We start from the raw sequence: 24,118 nt of genomic DNA, 5'->3' as shown, positions 1-24,118 counted from the left end.
TAGGTTCTAAAGCTTCCTTTTGTCCTTACTTTACCATGAGTGGTCATTTTGTGTGGGGAATAAAAAAACCTCCACCTAATTACACATTTTTTGCCTCGATAACACCGCCTCACTCTTCATCTTACTATAGATGGTCGTGGGTTTTGTTTTGTTTTTTTTTTGTAGAGAAAAAAAATGCTTTACTATGCATGGCCATTTTATGTCCAAAAAAAATTCACCTAACTACAAAAATAAACACTACATGGTCATTTTATGTGGAAAAAAAAAAACTCCCCACCTAACTACACATGCCAACCCTTACTAAACATGCAATGGAACAATCCCATCACTTATACACCTGAAGTACTGCTTCTTTTAAAGGGACAATGTGTAAGATTTAGACCGTTTTTCACTCAAAAGGAATAAACTTTTTCATGAAATAGAAGTACGGTAGTTTTAAATAGTTTTTCTGGCCAAACAAAAAGTCTAGCTACTTAATACAAGCAACAATTCTATTAAAAAAAAAAAATGGAAATTATGCTTGATGAAAAATGTAAGATTATAAATTGATTTATTGCAAAAGTCATACATTCACTATCTTGTGCCTTTTGGACAGTGTTTGTCCTCTTCACTCTTCATAATATTCATAAATCTGTGAGAACAGCACAAAAGTAATCCCATGATACTTACTTACTGATCCAATTGAAGCAAAATTGTGGATTTTCTTTTAATATAAACTAAATGAAAATATGAACTGCGAATCATAAGCCAGTAAATTCAGTCACTCTTTACGAAATTGATGTGGACGACACTCCTGTACAAAGATTTTGTAAAGGTTTTACATTTGTCTAAAAGGAGTATTAGGGCTGCACTTAAAAAGAAAACTGTTCAAAAAAGAGGATTTATGTTTCGGAGTAAAAAGTAGCATTCTTTGGAGGAAATGTTATACAAATGTTTTATGATTTTATTTAAAAATTTTAAATGGACTTTTTAAGTTGAATAAAAATGTAAAAACATATTTATATTTATATAAAAAAGTTTTGTCTCAGGAAAAAATAGATGACAATTTTTTGGGAGAAATCTTTTCTCAAGAAAACAATTTGAATGTTTAAAAAAGTTCTTTTTTTTATTATGGAGGAATGGGGCGTTCTTTAGTAAGAAAAAAGCTGTTTTTCTAGAATTTGGGTCTTTGGAAGTTGAAATTTTCATGAAAAGTTTACATTTGTAGAGCTAAAAAGTTGTGTTTGTAAACAAAATATTCAGGAGTGTTCTCAAAAAATAGATTTTTTTAAAAAGTTTTTCTTTGAGAGGTTTAGCTAAAGTTAAATTGTATATTGCATTTCAAAGAAATGAATGTATGCAAGTCGCGTTAATAAAAGTCAATTGTTCTGAAAAAAAGTCCTGTATTTATTTCAATGAAAATGTCACCATACCACAGAAGTTAAGTCTCATTTTAATGAATGGGAAAAAAAAATCTTTATAATGGTCAGGTGTCAGAAAAATAGAAATTTGTATTCTTGTATAATAATTAAGCCATTTTCTTTTGAGTGTGGTGCTAATACTCCTTTGTAAAATTGTGCAAAAACAGTTAATGCAAAAGTAAAAAGTGAATTTAGTTTTTCTTTAAGGCTTTCCAGCATATGTACACTACACCTCTTCTTTTTTTTTTCTATTTTTGAAATTCCATGTCAACATTTTTCAACGTTTTTTCTCTGTGTTGGTTGTGTATGAGTGGAGGGAGGGGCAGTGCGGCACAGCAGCAGGAGGGGGCGCTGTGGAGTCTCGGAAACAGGCACACGGCCGAAGTCAGTCCGATGAGGTGGAAAAGAATCCGGTGTTTGGATCATAACAACGTGTGTGAGGGAAGCACTGAAAAGACAATAAATAAATAAATAAATAAATAAATAAATAAATAAATACAGTAAAAAAAAGTAATGTTTGTAAGTAAGTTGTCATGTTTATAAGAAAAGCTTCTTTTTTCCTCAGTCAACTTTGCTAGAAAGAAGTATTTCTGCAATTACTAATATCAAATACATTTATCATATTTTTCAACAAAGTTTAGTTTTATTTACTAACTTTCTTGCCATATTGGTAATCCTGTAACGGTTTGATTATTTTTTTAGACACGTGATATTGCCATTTTGGTTTGAAATTCTTTGAGTATTTTTTATCCATATTTTTTTTGCCATTTTGAGTTTGAAAGATAAAATTTCCATCATAATTTTCCAATATCATCTTGGACTATTTAAACTTTGTCAAGAATTTCGGCTTTGTGTTTGCGTGCAACCTTTTCTTACAGTTTTAAAACAATTTAATGTAGAAATGAAATTTTCCCGATTAAAAAATGATCACGCTATGCAACCACTTTTTAACATTACTCTTTGTAATTACGATTTTTGCTCACTGTACTTTTTAAACTTATTTGCCATAGTGATTTTTCTTCCTCCATTCAATGTATACCCCTCAAAATGTTAACATTAGTCATGAATTTTATTGATAGTTGAACTTTTTCAACTGTAAACATTTTTTAAACACATTGTAAAATGAGAACTGGACCATCCCCCAACTTTTAACATTAAACTCATAATGCAGTTTTTTTTTTCATAATTTTTTTCATCTAAATTTTGAACAATTTTCATTTTATTCTTCTGACTGTACAACTTTTCTTTAACAGTTTACAACTGTGGGTTTCTACTTTTGTTAAAAATTACAACATTATCTCTCAAAATGGTAACGTTAGCACACAATTGTAATGAATACAATATATTTAGACATGATGCTATTGATTTTTCTTTATTTTTTTCCAGTGTGTTTCTGATATCCTGAGTCATATAGCTATAAGGAACTAGTGAGTTCAAACCGGGCGGTACCGCTTCACCTTCTAGCATCCGGGGTTTCCCGGCAGGACCGGGTCCGAGACGTGCCTCTGGATTTCCGGCGCTTGCGAAGAGACCTCCAGGTGCTCGGGGAGGGACGGGAAGCGCTGGGCGGCGCCCAACGCAGCCGGGGCCTCGGGCTGGGGCGGAGTCAGGGGCAAGGTGTCATCCGACGCAGCCGTCACGTGTATCCCGCTGGATAGCGAGTCCTTGGACTTGGACGCAGATTCTGGACTCTAGGCCGGGAAGACAGACATGTTGGACGAGCTAGACTTTGTCAAATCCCAACTTTTGTCCGTAATATTTGAACAAAATCATTTAGTGCACGTAAGTACGAACTTGTAGCAGCGACGCGGCACTGTCCATCATGGGAGGGACGGTGAGGAGGGTGGGCGGCGGCGTGGTGCCGTACAGGGTGGCGGCGGCCGGGGGCAGGGGGCTGGGTGATACGGCGCTGTAGGCGGGCGGTACCGGCGCCATCTGACGCTGAAGGAGCTGCAGGATGACGGTGATGTCCGCTGTCATTCGGCTTTCCAGCCTGGAATAAAAACAGAATGAAGTGAACAAGAATGTCAACAATGGAATTTAAATAAGTGAATTAGTGTGTGTGTGTGTGTGTGTGTGTGTGTGCATATGTGTGTGTGTTTTCTGCTCCCAAAACTCTGAAAAACCTTGCTAAAAAACCTGCACTATTCATTATTTATTTCTTAGCCCAAAACCGTGTTTGTAAGTCAAGGTACCACAATTTGCTGTGCTTCGAAAGTACCAAAAAAAGCTTTTGTTGAGGACATTTCTCCCTGAGCCTGATGAATTTCATAAAATCAACTGAAATATTTTTTTTCAAGAGATGAATTGATATGTTGAGAAACTTTAACCTTTGAAGCTACGGTTACAGTCAGCGGTATGTCACGTGACTCACACAAGTAGCGATCACATTTCTAAAAAAAAAAAAAAAACATTTTTCAAATCCGTTCCTATCTGAGGATGACACAGCTAATATTTATCAACGCTTGTAAAAAGTATATTTTGGGAAATGATAAAAAAAAATGCCTCGAATGAATTTCCAGGTATGAGGGCTCGACTAATCGTCCACTAGATGTCGCCGTCGCGCCGTAATCTTCACGCAAACACACAACGTAAACAATGACGTTAATAGACAACGTTACATCGTTTTCGTCCCAAAACAGTTCTTATTATTGTTGTTTTGTGTCTTTTCCCTAACACAAACATTTATCAGCTTTCATGATAGCTGGAATTAACAAAAACAAACAAATGCTGCCATCGTACACGGAACGGGGGTATAGCTCAGTGGTAGAGCATTTGACTGCAGATCAAGAGGTCCCCGGTTCAAATCCGGGTGCCCCCTTCCAAATTTTCTTTTTTCAATGGAAAAGCAAAACATTCGTAATTCGATTATGTTACGTTTTCCAATCCCCATCCGTCGTAACATAACTCCAAAAATACTTTTTTGTTACATTATTATGTACCAACCATGGTAAAAAATAGAAACCAAGTCTCACCGGTTTAACTGCGATTGCAGCACTTCCAGTCTGGACCCAAGCTCGCTGGGCCGGTCCTCAGAACAGGGGACAGGCTGGAAGCCCGTGGTCCTGGCCGCAGATGACGAGCGTCTCTGGGCCTCTGAGAACTGGCTGGACCGGCGCTCTGGCCAATAGCCATAAAGGCCTGACATGCTGACGGGAACCGCTGCTGTCAAAGAAATTGTCAGGACAAAATCTTTTTAGAAAACATTGATGGAATTATTTGGACTTAGCAAAAACATTACGACTGATCAGCTAGAAATCATACATCACTAAATTAAAAAAAATACAATAAAAACAATTTGGGCTGTTGCAGCTGCTTAAACTTATAAATAACATTAAAATAAATAATAACTGAAGAAATAATTGATAATTCTCTCTTGTATCCATGGGCAATGTTCACAACACAGCTAAATTGCTCAAAAAAGAATAGCGATATTTGGTATGGGTAGTCCTTGACCATAGCTCGTTTTAGCCTACATGGAAGGCGGCGGACTCGTCACCTGAGTAGGGCGACCCGGCAAGGTCTACGGGCTTGGCCATCCCCGGGACGGGTCTGCCATGAGGCAGGAGGTTGATGACGGACGGGGGGTAGTCTCTGGCGTCCCCTGCCGGCGGCGGGTAAAGCTCCCCCTTACTGCTCCGCCTCATGTGCTTCATCTCGTCGTCGCTGGACTCGGACGAAAAAGTGTCGCTGCTGCACTGCTCGTCCCAGCGCGGCGTCGCTGCTTTGTGATGGTTGGCCATCAGGCAAGACTGCTCTGGGTATGTGTCCTCCCGGTCCGTGCCATCTGTGTGTCATAGTTTTGTTATTCGGTTTTGGGTCATTTTCTTCTACGTCGCAGATGTCAAACTCAAGGCCCGGGGGCCAGATCCGGCCCGCCACATCATTTTATGTGGCCCGCGAAATGTTGATTTGACTTCCCAGTTTCTGGCTAAAATACCAAACTTGCAAGATGTCTTCAACTTCTAAAATTTGGGGGGGGGGACACACTCTCTCTTGTGAACTGTTTTTCAACTGATTTCAAAACTAGCTAAGCGTGTGACAAACTCACTAAAAATTTGATTCGCAGTTCATCCCACCCTCTGACAAAAACTAGAACTACAATGTGGCCCATGATAAAAATGAGTTTGTTCTACATCATTTTTGCAGGATTTTAGCCAAAGAATGGCACGCTCCTGGTAGTGTGAAAACTAAGTGACTGTGCCATATTGAAGTTCGACACGTCTGGGTGAAATTTCAGCTCCCGAGCATTTCCTTCAAAGTTCCCCTTTGATGTGTAACGCCTTTGAATTTAAGATCAAAGGATCGGACAAGGTAGCGCACAAGGGTCAAAGGACGTTCCGATTTTATAACGGTGGGGTCATCTCTCACCGGGTCGATTGCGGCGTCGCGGGGAGCCTCTGTGGTGCCGGTCGCGCCGGTAGCTACATTCCGAGTCCTTACTCGGGGTTGGCAGGTTGACTCGATCTGCCTGATACAGAGCAGCTTCAGAAATGGAGAAACGCACGCCTGGTAAGTCAACAACTTCATCTGGCGCCACTCACATCTCTCAGGTTGAAGGTGACCTCCAGGTTGTGCCAGAAGGTGTCGGCAAAGTCGGGGTACATGTCCAGAACCTCCATCAGGTCGTCCCTCTGGATCTTGTGCAGGTCGCAGTACGTCAGAGCTCGAACGTCGGCGCTGGACTTGCCGGGCCTGCCGTACATGCTGACCGACTCGCCGAAGATGTCGTTCTTTCCTGGAATTGCGCAAATCGAGGGAATTTGAGCCCAAACAAAACAAAAACACCGCGGTTGATGTTCTGCTGGAAAAGGAAAGACCCAAGCTGGAGCGCTATCGGTGATCAATGGTGCTGCCGAATGGAACAATTAAATGGAACTGTGCCCAAACACCCCTGGCGAGGCGACACGGTAGCAGCGCGTGTGTGTGCGTGTGTGTGTACATGCGTGTGTGGGTGCTTTGAAGAAAAGGCATAAAAAATAGATTTCAATCAATTTAATTTAATTTCCATTAACTGAGCGGATTTTTTTCACTGATCTTAGTGAGATTTAGCAGTTTGGAAAATGAATGGAAGAATGACTTTCCCCTTGTGGGATTAAAAAACAGGAAAAAAATCATTTGAAATTTAAATTTGGGTATTTTCTACCACATCATTCTAACCGTGTATTGGCCAAGGGATGGTACGCTTCTGATAGTGTGAAAACTAAGCGGCTGTACCAAGCTGTCAATATTTGGGTGAAATTTCAGCTTCCTAGTGTCTTTTGTTGATGTTAAAATCCTTTGATGTAAAGATCAAGGGATAGGACAAAACACATGGCCTACAAAGGAAGTTCTCTGATCAGGTGTGGAGATAAGTAAACAGCCTGAAGTCAAATTCCAGAGTCACAAACGTTGTCAAGTTGTCTGCAGTTTGGTTTGGTCTTCCTTTCCCAAAAGACATCTTGACTCAGTTTGTGTTCTCTTCCGCAGTCTTTCTCATTGAAAACTCTGACAAAAGTCCAAGCAAAAGGAAGCAGACGTGGGCCTCACCCAGTATGGCCACCACCATGTCGTCGCGCAGGATCTCGATGGAGCCGCTGGAGATGAAATAAAGCGCGGTGAGAATGTCGCCGCTGTGCACCAGGGTGTCGCCGGGCGGGGCGTGGGTGGTCTTAAAGCGGATGGCCAGGGCTCGCAGGCAGCCTTTGTTGGCGCCCCGGAACGCTTTGCACTGCTGCATCAGCGTGCGGTTCAGGTGCAGGCAGATGTCCGCTTGCAGGCACTCAGGGAAGCCCTTCAACACCTGGCGGGAAACAAAAGATGCGCCTTTCAAAAGCGGGATTTTACAGCCAGAACTTTACCATCAGTATGTAAAATGAAAAAAGAGACTCAAGTCAAGTTTGACGAGAGTGTTGGCATGCTCACAGCGTTCATGTCGATGCCGTTGGTGTAGGACCAGGCGTGCTGGAAGTACTCCTCCAGACGCTGTCGTAATCCGCCAGGGATTTGATGGAAGCGGATGAACTCTTTGACACGAAGCATCTGCGTGTGGTAGCGCGCCGTGCCCGAGTACAGCCGCTGGATGATGGCCGAAACGTTGCCAAAGATGCTGGCGTACATCAGAGCTGCGCCAAGGGGAAAAGCAAAATTACATTTTACACAGCAAAATTTTAAATTTCACCCTTGACAGTCGTAGTCTCATTTTAGTATCCGCTAAACTTCGGTCTTTAATGTGAAAAATTATTTTTAATTATTGGAATAAAAAAAAAAAAAAATCGATGAATAGGTGAATCAATGGATTGTAAAGTGGGGGTCCACTGTACATCAAAGCTGTAATGAGAAAAAAAATCAAAATAAAACTTTAGCCAAAAATCAAAGCAAGAGCCAATATACAGAAAATGTAAAAATGTAAAAATAAAGTCAAATGTAATTAATAAATTAGCAAAAGCTAAACCAAACATGAAAAAATAAGAAAATAAGAAAATGTGAATGTGAAAAAAATGAGACGGGATAAATTCAAGACACCAAAATCAGAAATGACAAAGAAAAGAAAAGGCTAAAGAAAAAAATAAATAACAAAAAACTAAACTAAAATTGAAAATAATAAAATAACTGAAAAACATAAATAAAATAATATAAAAATGCAAAAATAAATGACAAAATAAATAACGTTCAGAAATGAAAAACAAACAAATAACAGCTGGAAAAATAAAACAAAATAGAACAAAAAAATTGATCTGCTATACAGCAAAAAACGTAATGTAAAAAATAATATATATTCTAATTAGAGCAAAAATAAAAGCAAGTTTGAGCAAGTAAACCCAAAGGGACTCACATCCAATGAGCATGACGCAGATGGAGAAGATCTTTTCCGGGTTCGTGTTGGGCGAGACGTTTCCGAAGCCGACGCTGGTGAGGCTGCTGAAGGTGAAGTAGAGCGCCGTCACGTACTTGTCCTTGATGGACGGCCCCGAGGCGGCGTCGCTGTCGTTGTACTGCTTGCCGATCTGCTCGGCCAGGTTGTCCAGCCAGCCGATCTTCATCACGCCCACGCGGGCCGAGCTGGTGCGCTCCACGTTGCCGATGGCGTACCAGATGCACGCCAGCCAGTGAGCGATCAGGGCGAAGGTGCACATGAGCAGGAAGAGCACGGCGGCGCCGTACTCCGAGTAGCGGTCCAGCTTGCGGGCCACGCGCACCAACCGCAGGAGACGCGCCGTTTTCAGCAGCCCGATCAGCGTGGTCGTCTGCGGCTGCCGACGAAAATACAAAATCTTCTTTCAAAGTCTGTGACTTTGAATGTGTGTGGCTTTAAAAGGCGGGCCTTGACCTGGCCAATGATGGTACTCTCAGTCATTGAGAGTATAGGTAAGTAAGTCTGCTTGTGTTTTGCTGAGTTTAAGTGATAGCTGTTGAAGCTTATTATTACGTTTTTCATTTTTCTATTGTTTGTTCAGTAAAGCTATTGTTAAATAATTTGCGTTTGATAACTCGTAGAGGTGATCGTGGACTTTGCTGTTACAGAATGCTATTTTGATCTACTTTGCAGTAGACGCACTGAAGCATTTTATCTTTTTTTTTTGCAATGTGCAATGATTACAAACAGACCACCGGGGGCGGAATAATACAACCATAGAAATAAGGTGCAGCCAATTTTTCAAAGAAGATAGGCCGATAGCGAATGTTAAATTGTGCTTCGACATGTGTTGATAAACCATTTGTGTCCACATATTTGTTTACTAAAACGATTTAACAGCATCTATGGCATTTTGAATTGTGTGTTAGCATTCAATCCAGCAGAAGATGAAGTTTTGTTGTTGTTTTAAATACATATTGTGTATTTCTCTGCTTTTTTGTTTGGTTTGTTTATTTTAGTAAACCTCTTCATGGCGTGGCAATAATGTAAAGTATATACAGCATGCCAATAAATATTACTATAATGTCAGTCTACGTGTGTTGATACCCCATTTGTGTTCAAATAGCTGATGGCTAAAATGTTATGACACCGCAATTATCAAGAACCAATCCATTTATGTTGTTAGTTCATTAATACTGCATATATTTTTTATATTATTTTATTATAAAGATTGACTGTAAACATCTACATGGATTGGAATTTACAGTAGATATTGTATAACTATAGCTTGAAGCCGCATTTTCTGGCAAACTGATGGTTAATTGAGTTAAACTATTCAAGTCAAGTAAAAAAAAAAAAAAGACAAAAACTCAAATTTGATTCCATACCTCCTCAGATCCGGATCGGAAGATAAGCAGGTCAAAGGGTATGGCGGCCACGATGTCAATAAGGAACCAGCCCTTGAAGTAGTGCTGCGCGATGCGACCCGGGTGGCTGACCACTTCGTCGTTGTGGTTGACGTAGGTGGTCCGGAAGTTGATGAGGATGTCCACGATGAACATGACGTCCACCACGAGGTCCACCACGTTGAGAGGATTGCAGGTGTAGCCGCACGTCCGCCTCCGGTCCTCCTCCACCTCGTTGAGGAGAAAGGCGGCCGAGTAGGGCGTGAAGATGGCCGTGTAGATGACCAGCAGCAGGATGAGCCAGTCCCACATGGCCTTGAAGGGGCTGTAGTGCAGGATGGTCCAGCGGTGGATGCGCGGGGCCTGCAGCTTGTACTCGGGAAGCACGTCGGCGCCCAGCGACAGCACCTGACCGGCAGGGGGGACACTCATTGACGCCCAAAAACGCCCACTCGACACTTTAGTAGGTACAACTGGATAAAAAAATACAATAAAGCTTTCCAAAAGAGCCATGTAATTTCTTTGACATTTGACTCATTGTGTGACTCTGATTTGCTCTTGTATTGTATGTAGTTTTGTTTTTATTTTGAGTTTACATTATCTGTATTCATTTATTTTTGTAGTTGCTTGATTTGATTTGAGTTAATTTACTGTTGCATGTTTGTTGCATGGAGTGCACTGTACGTAGAAATTGCTTTTTTAAAGTATTATGAATTGGGTTACAAATATGGTTTTGGTATTTGGTATTGGTATTTCATACTAAATAGGGATTAAAAAAAATGGGAATAAAAATTAAAAACATACAAATATAATAAACAAGAGAAATTCCCAAATGACCAACACTACCAAAAATGTACAAAATAATATGAAAAAATAAATCAATAAATCAAAATAAATTAAACCAAAAACTATTATTCATCTCTCTATATATCTATACCGATATCTATAAAATCAAGATTATCATTATTCAATATCAATATTATTATAAAGTATAGAATGTAACTAGAATGTAATTAGATCTTGAATTTTGAATTGTGCGCAAAATTATAATAAAAATCCCCAAATTACCAAAAATACACAAAAAACTACATAATTGGATGATAATAGTATTTGCAAAAATGTATTTTCATTACTAACAAATGTTAAAAAACATACTAGGAACTGCCCTACCTTATCGTATTTAATCATATTACCGTCATACCTCAATTAAAAAAAACTACACACAATTGGTCTCTTTTATAGTGGAGAACTTGTGTAATTCCAACGACTCAAAGAAGCAAACCAAACACAAAAACAAAGCCACTTTGAAGATTTAGGATCGTACTGACCGGTATGACAACCAGAGTCTCCATCTGCACCCTGGCATCCTTCTGTCCACCACAACAGCACAAGAACAAGCTTCTCCAAAGACTCTGCTTTCCTCTATCTCCTCTTTCCTCCTGCATCATTTCAAGTTATAACCTCCCTCCAACGTGTGCATGCACTCACTGCTAAACGGAGTCAAATTGACTCCTGTTAAAAACAGGAGCGCTTTTCACCTGCTTCTGTCCCGAGCATGTGACCCAATTTTGATCCGGACAGACAATAAGTGCTGATATCGATTGATCGCCAGGCGGTGGAGTGATGAGCTGAACCGGCTGGATTCATGCACAGGGTAGCTATAGCCTAAAGGACCCTGAAATTCATTCAAATGTACAGAAATCTGTCTCAAACAGGTCAGTAACATTCATTTAATAAGTTTCAGCTCCCGATTGGCTACCCTGCTCTTTAAGTCAAGACAGAGCAGGGTAAACAATCAGGTGTTAGGACCCGCCCGTCAAACTTCGACGAGCGATAAACTAAATGCACGATTCAGTGTGTCATTAATTACAGAAATGTTACATTAATTAAAATGTCATGAATTAAATATTAGATATTTTATCAAGTAATTAAAAATGTCTTGAATTAAATGTTTAATTAATTAGTCAAATGTTTTATTTAATCAATGAAACATTTATATAATTAGTGACACTTTAAATTCATTAATTAATTACATGTTTAATTATTTAATGGCACTTTTATTTAATAACTGAATGGTATATTTATTGAATTTTGGCACAGTTGGTCCTCCATAGTTAGATTGCTTCAGACTCCATGTTAGCATTGAGCGTGGGAGTGCTGCAGTTCATTATGCGCTCCTGTGAGGTGACAGTCCTTTGAAAAAAAAAAAATTCGGTGCACTGAAGGCGCAATAGAAGAGGCAAGAAGTAGCGAAATAAAAGTTGAGACCTTCAGGAAGTTGTGTATGTAGAAATCCTTAAAATTCTTATTTTCATCAATAACTAAAAGTTGCCTCTAACATGAGCCTGGTTTTATGAAAAGACGTCACACTTTATTATCAGCCCTCGTGAGCTACTTCTAAAATCTTTTGCTCATGCACTGGATTCATCCACATACTGTACATTATCCTGGCAGCTCCCCTGTCGCTGTCTGGCAGATTTGGCAAAAATGAAAATTTGCAGTGTCAACAAAGCCAAAACCAGGACTCAACATGGGCAAAAACCACCAAAACAACAATTTAAATAAGTACATCACATTTAGCACTTTGCAGTGTTGCTGCATGAATCTGATACTTTTCATGCCTCGGCTGGGCTAATTTGTATTGTACTTTGCATGATGGCAACCATGATGAAGTTCAACTGCTGCCTCTGACACACATAACCAGTGAATTCTCCCCCAGGAACCACAAGAAGTGTATTAATGTTCTGTTTCCACTGGCCCAGCTCCTAGCTGAAAATAACCAACTTCAAAAAGAAAAGACACACACATTATAAAATGGACAGCGCATTCAAAGCTTGACTATACTTGGGATCGAATCAAAATAGGTCAGCGAGGGGTCACCAACAGGAAAGTGACAAGCTAGAGATGCTCGGCGAGCTGACAGGGGCCGCCGTGACCTGAGACATGCTAACGAGAGTGTAAACGCAAGGTTGATTCATCCAACAAGTTATTGATGCGTTCGCTCTGTTTTGTAATGAGCACCCAAGTCAGCTTGTCGCATGCAACCTACAAGCTTGTTATAATTAAAGTGGCACCAGTTCATGCCTGCATGGGCTCTTGTGTTAGCATGAAATGAAGATGACAGCATTGATAGATGACAAACTGGTTGAAGCAAATTGTCGAGCGACAAAGCCAAAATGATATAAAATCAATAAGTTTTATAAATATATATATAAATATATATATATATATATATATATATATATATATATATATATATATATATATATATATATATATATATATATATATATATATATATATATATATATATATATATATATATATATATATATATATATATATTTTTTTTTTTTTTGGGAGGGGGGTCGGGGGGAGTATGGGAATTGGGGTAAACAAAAAAAGGTAAGGAATTTTAGGGCAAACAAACATAATAATAATAATAAAAAAAGACAATTTAGGCCAGGAAGCAATTGCAAGGGAAGTAAGAAATGTCTATCAAAACAACAAATCCAAAATAACAAGACCTAAGTGACAACTTCAACTTAGGGGCAACAGTGCCAAAAATATCCATTTGGCTAAGCAAAGCCAACAACAAAAATATCAGTTTGTGCAAGCAACACTACATCAACAAAGTCAACAAGACAAACCAGTGAAAAAATGAATAAAAAATAAGTATGAGCGCGTGCTTCCTGACTTCCTGTTTCTCACCTGTTAACTCTACATAAAAAAGAGGAGCATCCGCAGAACACTTTCACCGTAAATATATGAGGTGTGTGTGCATTTAGAAGAAAAATAAAAGTACTCACAGGCTGGAGTTTCTGCTTGAAGCTCATGCTGAAGAACACTTCATGCTAACCAGACAGAAAAAGAGACGGCAAGCTCTGTCCGTCCATCTGCATGGCTCCCTCGACTACATTCCTACCCCCTCGCTTTCCCTCCGTCCCTCTCTAACCCCGACATTAAGCCCAGCCCAGACATTAAAAATGGTCTCCATGTGACATTATGACATCACAAGAATGGACGTGACAATAACTGTTGGTAGCAAAGTTAAATGTGGGAATTTAAACAATAAAACTGAAACTCCATTTTAAAAGGGAAATCAATAGATTTTTTTTTTTAATAAAACTTTTAATGAGCTCCTACTAGCCTAAACACACTATTCTGATTAATAATGCATTTGTAGACTGTGAGTTAAGCAGCAAAATCCATCCCTTTTTATCACTTGGGAATGGGCTCTCGTGTAAATAAAAAAATAATGTGAATTGAATTGTTCATATATTCTTATTCTACACTTAATTCCCTTCAAAATGATATGTAGTAGTCAGCAATGTGTTTGTGTCACACAGTTTATTTGTATTTGTTTATTTGATGTGACTTGTGCCAAGAGAATTTATTGCTATTTTATCATGAATGTTACAGATATTTCAAAAGAATTTGGCCACAAAAACAAGTTCAAAATCTTGAATTGCTAAACACTTATTTTGTTGCATTCAACGTAATACAAAAGGAACACCCCAAGTCACTTCAACTGCACATTGCAAGCGTTAAGGGTAAGACGAAATGATCTTTTCTTATTTTCATACAATTTAATTGGATTTAATTAGAGACCCCAAGGAGTGTATTGTTGGAATTAATCTCAAATTCGACATTTTTGTCCACAGTTTTAGATTTGTCAGTTACACAAGACTTTATTTGCCAACATGCGGACTTTGAAAATACTATCACATGCTCGGGGCTTTATAATGGTAATGACCATCACAGTTCAGCTTATGAATTTCAAATGAGTTACTCTTTTTGCTGCTTAGCAGCTCGGCTTGTCCTAGTCTTCTTTGAGAGATTTCCCTGACAATTTCAAATGACCTAAGCCTGACCTGAGCTCCGATTGATCATTTCCAGAGCCCTTAGCAAATGTGATGTCATTTTCAATCGACTGTAAGTGGCAAAATTGCCATTCCCCGAGACGGATCAAAATGAGAGGATTTTGTTGCTTAATTCGTTTTCCACAAATATTATATAAATAAGAATATTCTGTTTAAACAAATGTGGGCAAATAGAACATATTTTTGAGCTGACTTTGTATGTAGAAATAACTAGGGACACGTTCTAAAAACAGTTGGGTCCAAAATATCCCAAATATGGGTCAAAAAAGGACAGAAAAATTATTTGGGTTAATTTGACGCCGTTTTTGAGGTTGTTTTATACAGACAACCTCATTTCTAAAGTAGACTGGTACAAAATTGCAAATTTTTTAGGTTGTTTTGTGCAAAACAACCCAGAAAACTGGGCCATATTGTCACCAGTATTGGGTTGGTCCTTTTTTGTTTGTTTTTTTTTACCCAAAACATAATTATTTTTAATCATAACTGTTTTTACAGTACACAGAATCCACCGTGAACATTTGAATTTGGGAAAAAAGAAAACTTAATTTGCTTGTAAAAAGAAAGAAAGAAAGAAAGAAAGAAAGAAAGAAAGAAAGAAAAAAAGAAAGAAAGAAAGAAAGAAAGAAAGAAAGAAAGAAAAAAGAAAGAAAGAAAGAAAGAAAGAAAGAAAGAAAGAAAGAAAGAAAGAAAGACAAAACAACTGGGAGTTACATTTGATGACATCATGACATTTAACAGTCACTTCATTAGGTCCTCATTCCACAAATTCTTTTGATCAACGGTCAAAATGATGTAACATATATACCGACCATAATATTTGGGGCCACAAGAGGAACACTATTTCAAATGCAATGTGTTGGTCTACACGGTCATTAGAAAACACCATCAAATGTATTCAGTGCCAAAATATGTGATAATAATGTCATAATAATAAGCAGTGTTGCCATTTATAATTTGAATTTGAATGAAGGGAAATTATTGGCACTTACAAATAAAATTCTCACATCGCCGCTGTGGAAGCCAGGGGGTGCCACATACACACATGCGCGCACACACGCGCACATACGCACACATCTAGGCTTTCCTGCTCGATCACGCTATGCGGACCAATCGATGGCAGCGAGGATCAATGGCAACCTTCATTTCGCTTTTGCAAGATGCCAATCGAAACTCAATTAAGCAGCCGGGAATTTTTATGGCGTAACCCAACAATAACCAACGTGAAGGCAATTTAACGCCATTCTGGCTGTGACGCGGGCTGCGTTTGGGGCGGTGCTGTGGGCCTGCAAGGTGTATTCATGTAGTGTAAACGCTGTCCTCCACATCCATTAGCTCAAGAGGCCAAGGTCACTCATTGACAACCAGTCAGCCGGCCAAGCAACGTTGCTTGACGGGCGCACGCGGACAGCACACGCTACATAGGGGTAAGCAAAGCCAAGAATGATCATTTTTGCAGATCAATCCAATCAAAAACGCCTTCAAATTAGAGTGAATAAGTACAACTTGATTATCACTCAATATTCTCTTCACTTCCGTTTCGCCTACTTCGGGATTCCCACTCTTCAATTGGCTGATAAGTTTCAGGTAAAAATATCACATTTTTTGAGGCAGGAATCAATTGTATTATGTTGAATGCATGTAAAATTTCAAAATGCAACAATTCTGACATTTCTATGTGATTGCAGCTGAAAGTGCAAGATTTTGTGGACAAAAATAACCAGTCCAAATTTTGGACCATATAAAACATTAAAATTACCATTTTTAAGATGCATTTTAATAGGATTTATTATATTGATTTTCCTGCAATTTTTGCAACATTTCTTTGAGCGCCGGTCAATCTTTGTCAGCAAACAAAATTCTTTGTTGACTTGTGTTTTACCTCAAGGCAGTAGGTGGCGGTAGAGAGCAGTTAAAGGCTATGTGTTAGTAATTCATCACGTCGCAAACTACTTGTGGGTGTTGATAAATTTACGCTACATATGTGTTGATAGAACTGATGCCACTGAATAATTTGAGTGGACGAAAGAAAAAATTCATAAAAAAAGAATTATTACGCTTTTAAAGCATTTACAAATTAGGGGAAAAAATGCAATGTATATAGTTTGCAAAGTGTGCGCACAATGGTTATACTGAGCCTCACATAGTCAAATCGGGAAATAAACAGACCAACAAAGTCTAAAACAACAAATAAAACCAAACCAACAAAATCCAAACCGGCATGTAAACAAGAAAGCCACAAAGTCAAAAGGAAATGTGACCCACCGCAAGGTGACAGAGTCAGTTTAGCTAGTGGGGGCAACATATCCAAAATGACCGGTAAACAAAAGTCAACCAAGCCAAACTGACAAATAAACTAGGCCCAGACATGCTTTTATGACACCGAATGTCCAACAAGGTCCGCGCTAAAAATATCTTTCTATTTTACGGGCACACGGCTTGATATTACAAGAGCTTTCTTGTGTCGAGGTGGTTTTGACACGGTAGCGCTGTGGAGGCGACACAGCGCGCACGGCGTGAAGACACATGTCACACCTCAGGTGAGATTATTTCTCCCCGCACATCATCTCGCGCCCCTGCCGAGAAGCCTGAGGCGGCCCCTCCATTTTTAGACATACTAGCGTGTGGGCGCATATACAGTTGTGATTGCGTGAGAGCGTTGATACTCCATGACCCCAACCTGTCGCGCAGACACACACGAGTGCACACGCGCACGCATCTACACACGCGTAGAGAGGAAAAAGGAAGTTTGAGTTCTCACAGTCGATTGCGGAGTAGCAGAACGCAGAAAAATAAATGTCACTTTCACCTCCAGCTAAAAGATAAATGATATAGTGAGAAGACTCAAACGATCCCTGCCAAGGTTTGAACGTTTGTCCTCGGCCGAATTCCTGAATGTAGGACCTTAAACGGTAGAAACAGCTCAAACCTCATTCAAAGAGACCAACTTGTCATAAGTAGCTCCAAAAAAAACACCCAAAAAATATCAAAATGATGAAATATCACAAAGCTGTGTCTGACTGTTTTCCATGGGATTTGTTTGATGTTGTTTATGATTTGTTTACACTGATGTTAATCAATGTGGTCAGATCTGGAGTAAAGCTCGGTTTGATATGGTTTTGCAAAGAGAAAATAATCAATGTTATCTTGTCTTATATTGCACTTTAGGTTATAAGAACAAAAATATGATTAAAAGCTGTCACAAGCCTGTACTGTGTATCTTATAAGTGATTAAAAATCTAAAATAAAATATCCAGAGCAATCACCTGTCCAAAACATGTGGCGGCTGCACTACCATTAAATGTCAAGTAGAGGGCCTCAAAATATCCTCCTGTGAACTGCTAATAAGCCACAGGTTGTGAGTTGCAAAAGAAAGAAAATCACATTTCAAACTGAAAGATAATATAATAACTTCCGACTATAATAATGTCCTACATTTTAAAAAAACTGTAATTTGATGGCATATGGCTCAGATTTTTAGCGTCTGACTATTTTCTGTGTAGTTTTACTTTTTGTGTTTACATTGTTGCTAAAGGCTCAAACTGGAGCAGATATGGAATAAAATGTGATTTGATGTTCGTAGCTCAAATAACAATTATTATGATCCTAATAAGATATGATCTATATTTACATTTTTCAGTGTTATTGTTATTTTCATTTTTGTTTTCAGACGTTTGGCTCAAAGATACTCACGAATCAGAAGTAAATCAATTACTTTGGTACCTAAAGTAATCAACTATTTTAGTGCCTAGGTAATCAACCACTTAAATTTCTCACACTTAAATTACCCAAAGTAATTGATTACTGTACTGTACTTAATTGCCTAAGGTAATGGATTACTTTAGTACTTAATAACCCTAAATAAGCAAGTACCATTGTACTTAATTAATATCAGCATTTAAAACATTTAAAAAAATATATATTAAAAAAAATATACAGTATATTAAAATAAGTAATAATACTGTGCCTTAGAGTGACTGTGTGGACTTCCATATCTTGCGTTTACACTGCAAAACCTGGATCAGTTCTGGACTAAAATTCGATATGATATTACAGATGTGGGATTATAATTTGGTGCAATGTTCACACAAAGATAAGATTGGAAAGCAATATGGAAGTCTTAATAGGGACAAATAAAATCTCTCATTGGGTAGGTTCATAGCTCATTTTTTTAAAATGATTTTTTTTTTTTTTTTTTTAGTTTTTCAAAGACATTCAAATATTATTTATGCCATCAGGCAAACGTCCAATCGTCACCTCCCTGGCAGAGGTAATAATGACTTCATATCTCACCTGTGTTACCTGCGTAACCTTCTCAGTGACGTTCTGCGTTCTGTCTTTGACTTTGCTGGGCGCAATGATTTCGATCTCCCCGGGCGAGGGCGGTCTGACCCGGTCCGAGCCGAAGTTGAGCGTCACCTGCGGGATGCGCCCGATGGCCCGATACCTCATCAGGTCCGAGTCCGAGGTGGAGCTGGCACCGCTCGGTTTGAGATCTGCGCGAAACAAAACATGTTTGGTCTCCAACTGTATCGCATCTGTGTATTGTAGTATAAACATTATCTTCGTTTGTTGTGATTTTTTATTTCTTTTGACTGTCTCTGTGCGGGCACTTTTTTTAAAGTCTTTTCCAAGACTTACTGCTATTAGTTCGGGTTTCTCTGGGGCGAGCGCTCCATTCCGCTTTCATCCCCTCAATGTCGTCCAGAGACGAGGCGCGCCGCAGGCTGCGGACACTTTCTCGTGAGTTGCTTCGAGATAAGGTCCCCCGGGGTAACGGCAGGCCCGGGTCCAGACGGTCCATCAGCAGGGAGCGGCGCTTGGCGGAAGGCTGGGCGGCAGGCGAGGGAGGATCCAGGTCTTGTTCGATCAGGGCCTCCGTCTCAGACAGTATGCAGCTCTCCTTAGACGGGATGCGGAAATCCTTCAGGGGAACTTCGTCACTGTTGGGCTTAAGAAAAGAACAAACAAACAAACAACACAAAGAACATTTAAAGATGTTAGGCTACTTGGTTGAAAACATACAACGAACTAAACATGTAAAAGGTGTTGTACATTTTTTGTATACATGAAAAATATTTTAAAAAATAAATAAAACAATTTGGATCATTTTTAGATATTGTTTTACTGCCAGGGAGGTGTTTTCACGTTTTTTAAGAGTCCAGACAATCAATCCTAGATACTTAAGTATTGAATTAATAAATTGAAATGCTAACTTTGCACAAATAGAAAGATGAACGTTTGTGTAGATTTGTTTTATAAAGTAGGCAGCTCGTGGAGCAGTGAATAACACGTCCCGGTTATTTAGGTATCGATTTAATACATTGACATAAAAGGACAAAAATGAGCCATCAAGCTACTTTTTAAAACAAATCTACACAAAAGTTCATCTTTGTTTTTGTGCAAAGTTAGCACAGTTCAGCTGTCAGAGGAAGTAAATAGAACTGAGTTCATTCTTTGAACGCTTATAACATAAAAGTCCTATTTTTAACATATGCAAGCTCAGCTGATTGTGGCATTTTTTTCATTTTAAAATTATTCTCAATACAAATACAATCCTGTGATAGGGGCACAGGTGAACGTATCATTTTAAAACAAAAAAAATTGTAATACTAGTGAGCATCAAGTAAAAAAGAAGTGTATGTGTGTGTGTGCGTGTGTGAGTGTGTGTGTGACTGTAGGTGCGTGGGTGCGCGTGTGTTTGACGTGACAGAGTGTGTTTCCGAATTGGTCGCTCATGGATCCTGTCAGGAAGTGACATCCCTCAAGGAACACAGCAGAAATGTCCAAACACGAGCAAGCGGTTCATTTGTTTTTCATTTATCTCTCGGATGGCTTTTTCCCCTTTAAACAGTTCCCCGCAGCTGTTTAACGGCAATTTCAAACGGAATTTCACGTGAGCAGACTGCTGCCTCTGAATGTTCACAGTATTTTAATATTATAGGAAATTCTCCTACCTGCAAGAAATCCACCACGACACCCTCAAACTGATCTTTGGCGAGCGACTGCCGCCGCATGGAGCGCAACACTGGCAGCCGCATTTTCAGTCTGCGATTTTGACCTGCGAGAGAAACTTTGCAATTACGTTCAGGGCAACGAACATTTGAGAAATCGGTTAGAAAGCAACAAAAACAAGGCAAAAATTGAGGAAAACACCTCCTGAGACAGCCGGCTTATTTATTTGTGTCCACTGTAGTGGACAACTGTATTTGGTCTACATAAAGGCTGACTAAAACTTTTTTACTATGAGGGCCGCATACAGAAAAATACTTCAAATCAATCAAGCAAGCAAGCAACAACACATTGTCTTTATAATGTAGTTATTTTTTTACACTTCTAACAATGTCCACCATCAAACCTTTTCATTTGATTTTTTTTAGGAAAAACTGGGGACCATGTCCTAATTTCATATGGCTTCGGGCCACAAAAATGTGATTGGCGGGAGTCGCAATTTGAAGACCCCCGGTGTGTGTCTTTGATTCAGATACCCTACAAAGTCTTACTGTGCTCAATGGAGAACATCTTGGCATTGGGATGCAATTAACGCTGATGAGACAAAATGGCGACTACGACAAAATGCATGAATTGGCCGGGTCTCAAAAGGTAAAACGAACAAACAAAAAGAACAAACAAAAAAACCTATAAAGAATCTTCTTGAGAATGATGAATAATGAAGCAAAAATGATAATGATGATGAATAATCGTAAACAATAATAAGAAATGTGAAAAAAATAAGCAAAAGTAGCTAGAAAGTGAAAAAAAAACATGGTAATGGTGACAAAATCAAGAAACTGTGATAAAAATAAATAAACTATAAAGTAATAGAAAAAAAAACAAGGACCAAAAAAATATGACATGGCGCCTTGAGATATGAGCTATATCATTCCGTGACCATGCATGAGTCAAAGCATTTGTATCTTTTCTTTGCTCACAGTAGAGCCAGCCTTGACTAACTCGCTGGCGGAATCCAGACTTCTTGAGCGTCGGGTCCACGAGCTCCTGGAAGTCCAAGATGAACATGATGACCACGCCTTCTTCGTTCTTAACTGGAACGATGTCCACCATGCACGGCCTGCAGGTGCCTGTCATTTAATTGCGAAATGTTATCAAACGTACCCTGTCCCAACTCCTATCAAGATCCACAGACAGGGGAAGCAAATGTCCGAAAAGATAAACCCATGAACTCATTCACTGCCATTGACGGCTAAGGCCGTCAAAGATGCATTTCTACTGGGCTGCCAGTAAATGAATTAAAAAGAATGCAGTTATATGCAGAGTGGATTGATACATTTTCTGATACCTTCTTTGGCATAGTAGAGGATCTCCACCTTACGTTCCTCAGAGCCAAGCAGGGCCTGAGCTAGCTGCGCCAGGGCAGTTTTCATGGTGCCGGGCCCCACCAAGAACTGGCAAGTGCATGGCTGCTGCATGATCTCGGCCCGCGTGAAGCCAAACATCTGGCAGAAGGCCTCATTGCAGTAGATGATACCACAGTTCTTCATCTGGGCATTGGCGATCACGAATTTGCGATCTGGCGGGACCACATGTCAAGATTTAGCATTAGCCGTGCCGAGCTTCAATAGCAGCGGTGCCATTTTATTCGGTTTAATTTTCTTTGCACTTCACTGTACTCCTTGAAAAGAAGAGGGTATTATGGGGGTATTTTTCTTCCACTGAATATTTGGGATGAATTTCTTTGTTTGTTTATTTATTCTTTGCTAATCTTATTCTAAGTTCTAGTTATAATTATTCTTTTATATTTGATCAGTTGTAAGAAAAAAGATTTCCAAACATGTCATGCAATTTAAGAAAAAGTGCCATTGTGATATGTAAGCAACCCAAAAGGAAGTTGTTTTACTTTATTTATCTATATCATTTTCTCAAATGATTTTTCATCTATATATTTACAGTTGACTGTTGCTATTTGTGAGGACCAGGCCACATGCTCCATGTGTCCCCTGAGTTAAAAAGAGTTTTAAAGCTCTTGACTCTAAAGTCCAGTGTTTTCAGTCTGCAGGAAATAAAATCATATTTAGCCTTGAACAATGCTTCAGAATAGCATTTAAAAAAAAATCAGGTTACACCAATTGAATATGTTTAAATCGATCCAATTTTGACTGTGATGGATTTCCTCAATATTTTTATGTGAAACTTATGTTTTCGTTTTTCATTGGGCAAGGGTAAATTACTAATGGGACATGAATCATCTATATACAGTAATTGTTGAACATTTAATATTTTATATAGAAGAAAACAACTCATCTTTACCCCCCAAAAAATAATAGTTTGTGAAGGTGTGCGAGTCTGGGGGTCATAAAAGCAAGGCTAGCAATTATTTGAACATGAACTAATCCTGGTCCAGTTATTAAAAAAAAAAAACTTTTTACACAGGTGCATTGCAGGTATACAAGTTTGCCCACCACCATTGTGTAAAAGCACCTGTGGCTAAAGCCAAACTATGACAAGGATTCACTTCCCGGACCTGGATCTCCCCATTTATGCTGCTAGCTATTAATACAGTCAACAATCACGTGGAGTGGAAATAATGAAGTGGAGCTTTACAGGCTGCTTAGCATCACAATAACTCCTGAGAGGCCACAGTGGAGCAGCTGGACACTCACTCACTGAGAGACTTGTATGGAAATGGCACCGCTTATGTACGTGTTTATGTGTACTGTTTCAATACTGCAGCTTATTCCTGAGTCATCTTAGTGTTCAGTGTCGTGTAGGCCAAATGCTTTCTCACTTTCACCTTTTCTACACTAATATATATACATATATATATATATATATATATATATATATATATATATATATATATATATATATATGTGTGTGTGTGTGTGTTCCACCTTTTCTAGTTTCAATGTAGAATACACTGTCCCCAGCAGGTGAGTGTGCTGCTTAGCAACTGCTAAGTGACAATGAGGGTTTCCAAAGTGCCAATATGTGGAGCAGAGGAACATGTGATGTAGCAGAGTAGTCACAAGGGGATTGTGGGTAGGCACAGTGTAATGGCAATCAAAGGCAGTGGGGTCATGTTCATTGAAGTCTGCAGTTAAAAGGCTTAAAAGTGAGTGGGCTCCAAACTTCGATGTTCATGTATGTGATTAATTAGCATTAGCACATCTACATCAGAAATTTTGATTGTGTTTGTACATTTTTGACATTTCTTTAGAATCTCGGCAATCTCTCAGTTTTTAATAGCAGTGTCATTTTTGACAGATTCATACATTATATTACTTTTTTTTTTTAATTCCTTTTGAAATATCTGATTTGCCTGAATGGAGAATGAAGACTCCATCGGCAACAGAAAAGTGATGTGATGGTATCGCCCAAACCAATCAGATTGCACTGATGTGATTATCTATATTTCTATGACAGGCTGTAATTTTGTCCTCAGTTCATTCGTTCCACTACCATTTTCACTCAGAACTTGAATGGAGGTGACATTTCAAAACAGATACAGATACAATCAAGAACAAAATGTGTGACTTTTTCCACAAGGTACACTATTACTTTTCACAGGTTTGACACTTAATGCTTTTGAAACATTTGACTCAAAAAGTTGAAGCCATTTCAGCAATGTCATCTCTC

At 39.0% G+C, this 24,118-nt stretch overlaps 1 protein-coding gene and 1 non-coding gene across 5 annotated transcripts; one reads left to right on the top strand and one right to left on the bottom strand.

Annotated features, from left to right (window-relative positions):
- Nucleotides 1–533: 533 nt before the first annotated feature.
- Nucleotides 534–21,598, bottom strand: kcnh6a (potassium voltage-gated channel, subfamily H (eag-related), member 6a). Of its 4 annotated transcripts, none has more exons than XM_088436817.1 (15): nucleotides 21,454–21,598; nucleotides 20,479–20,582; nucleotides 19,163–19,472; nucleotides 18,815–19,017; nucleotides 9,624–10,049; nucleotides 8,215–8,632; nucleotides 7,305–7,504; nucleotides 6,930–7,182; nucleotides 5,945–6,138; nucleotides 5,772–5,871; nucleotides 4,900–5,187; nucleotides 4,376–4,565; nucleotides 3,195–3,393; nucleotides 2,858–3,091; nucleotides 534–1,848 (listed from the first exon to the last, which is right to left on the bottom strand). In XM_088436817.1, exons 1-14 carry the CDS (start codon nucleotides 21,584–21,586, stop codon nucleotides 2,861–2,863), a joined length of 3,249 nt encoding a protein of 1,082 aa, XP_088292943.1. In that variant the 5' UTR covers nucleotides 21,587–21,598; the 3' UTR covers nucleotides 534–1,848; nucleotides 2,858–2,860. The 4 variants fall into 4 exon arrangements, with proteins under 4 accessions (XP_088292943.1, XP_088292944.1, XP_088292946.1 ...); XM_088436818.1 differs by having other exon boundaries at nucleotides 4,376–4,562; XM_088436820.1 differs by lacking the exons at nucleotides 18,815–19,017; nucleotides 19,163–19,472; nucleotides 20,479–20,582; nucleotides 21,454–21,598 and adding an exon at nucleotides 13,451–13,555.
- Nucleotides 4,150–4,221, top strand: trnac-gca (transfer RNA cysteine (anticodon GCA)). The gene has a single exon. It is a non-coding gene; the product is annotated as a tRNA-Cys (tRNA).
- Nucleotides 21,599–24,118: the final 2,520 nt, after the last annotated feature.

This window comes from Hippichthys cyanospilos, chromosome 16 (assembly GCF_059441005.1).
Source record: "Hippichthys cyanospilos isolate Australia breed blue-spotted pipefish chromosome 16, RoL_Hcya_1.0, whole genome shotgun sequence".
NCBI classification, from domain to species: Eukaryota; Metazoa; Chordata; class Actinopteri; order Syngnathiformes; family Syngnathidae; genus Hippichthys; species Hippichthys cyanospilos.
Note: the sequence above shows the minus strand (reverse complement) of the source record. Positions and strands in the feature narration are given on the sequence as shown.

What these genes read in the sequence shown, in the direction of transcription:
- kcnh6a (XM_088436817.1), bottom strand. Translation starts at nt 21,586, where the DNA reads ATGGTGGACATCGTTCCAGTTAAGAACGAAGAAGGCGTGGTCATCATG. An exon ending in AGAAACCCGAACTAATAGCA is followed by an intron (nt 19,018 to 19,162) that starts GTAAGTCTTGGA and finishes TGTTTCGCGCAG; the next exon opens with ATCTCAAACCGAGCGGTGCC. An exon ending in CTGCGTCATGCTCATTGGAT is followed by an intron (nt 7,505 to 8,214) that starts GTGAGTCCCTTT and finishes CCCTTGGCGCAG; the next exon opens with CTCTGATGTACGCCAGCATC.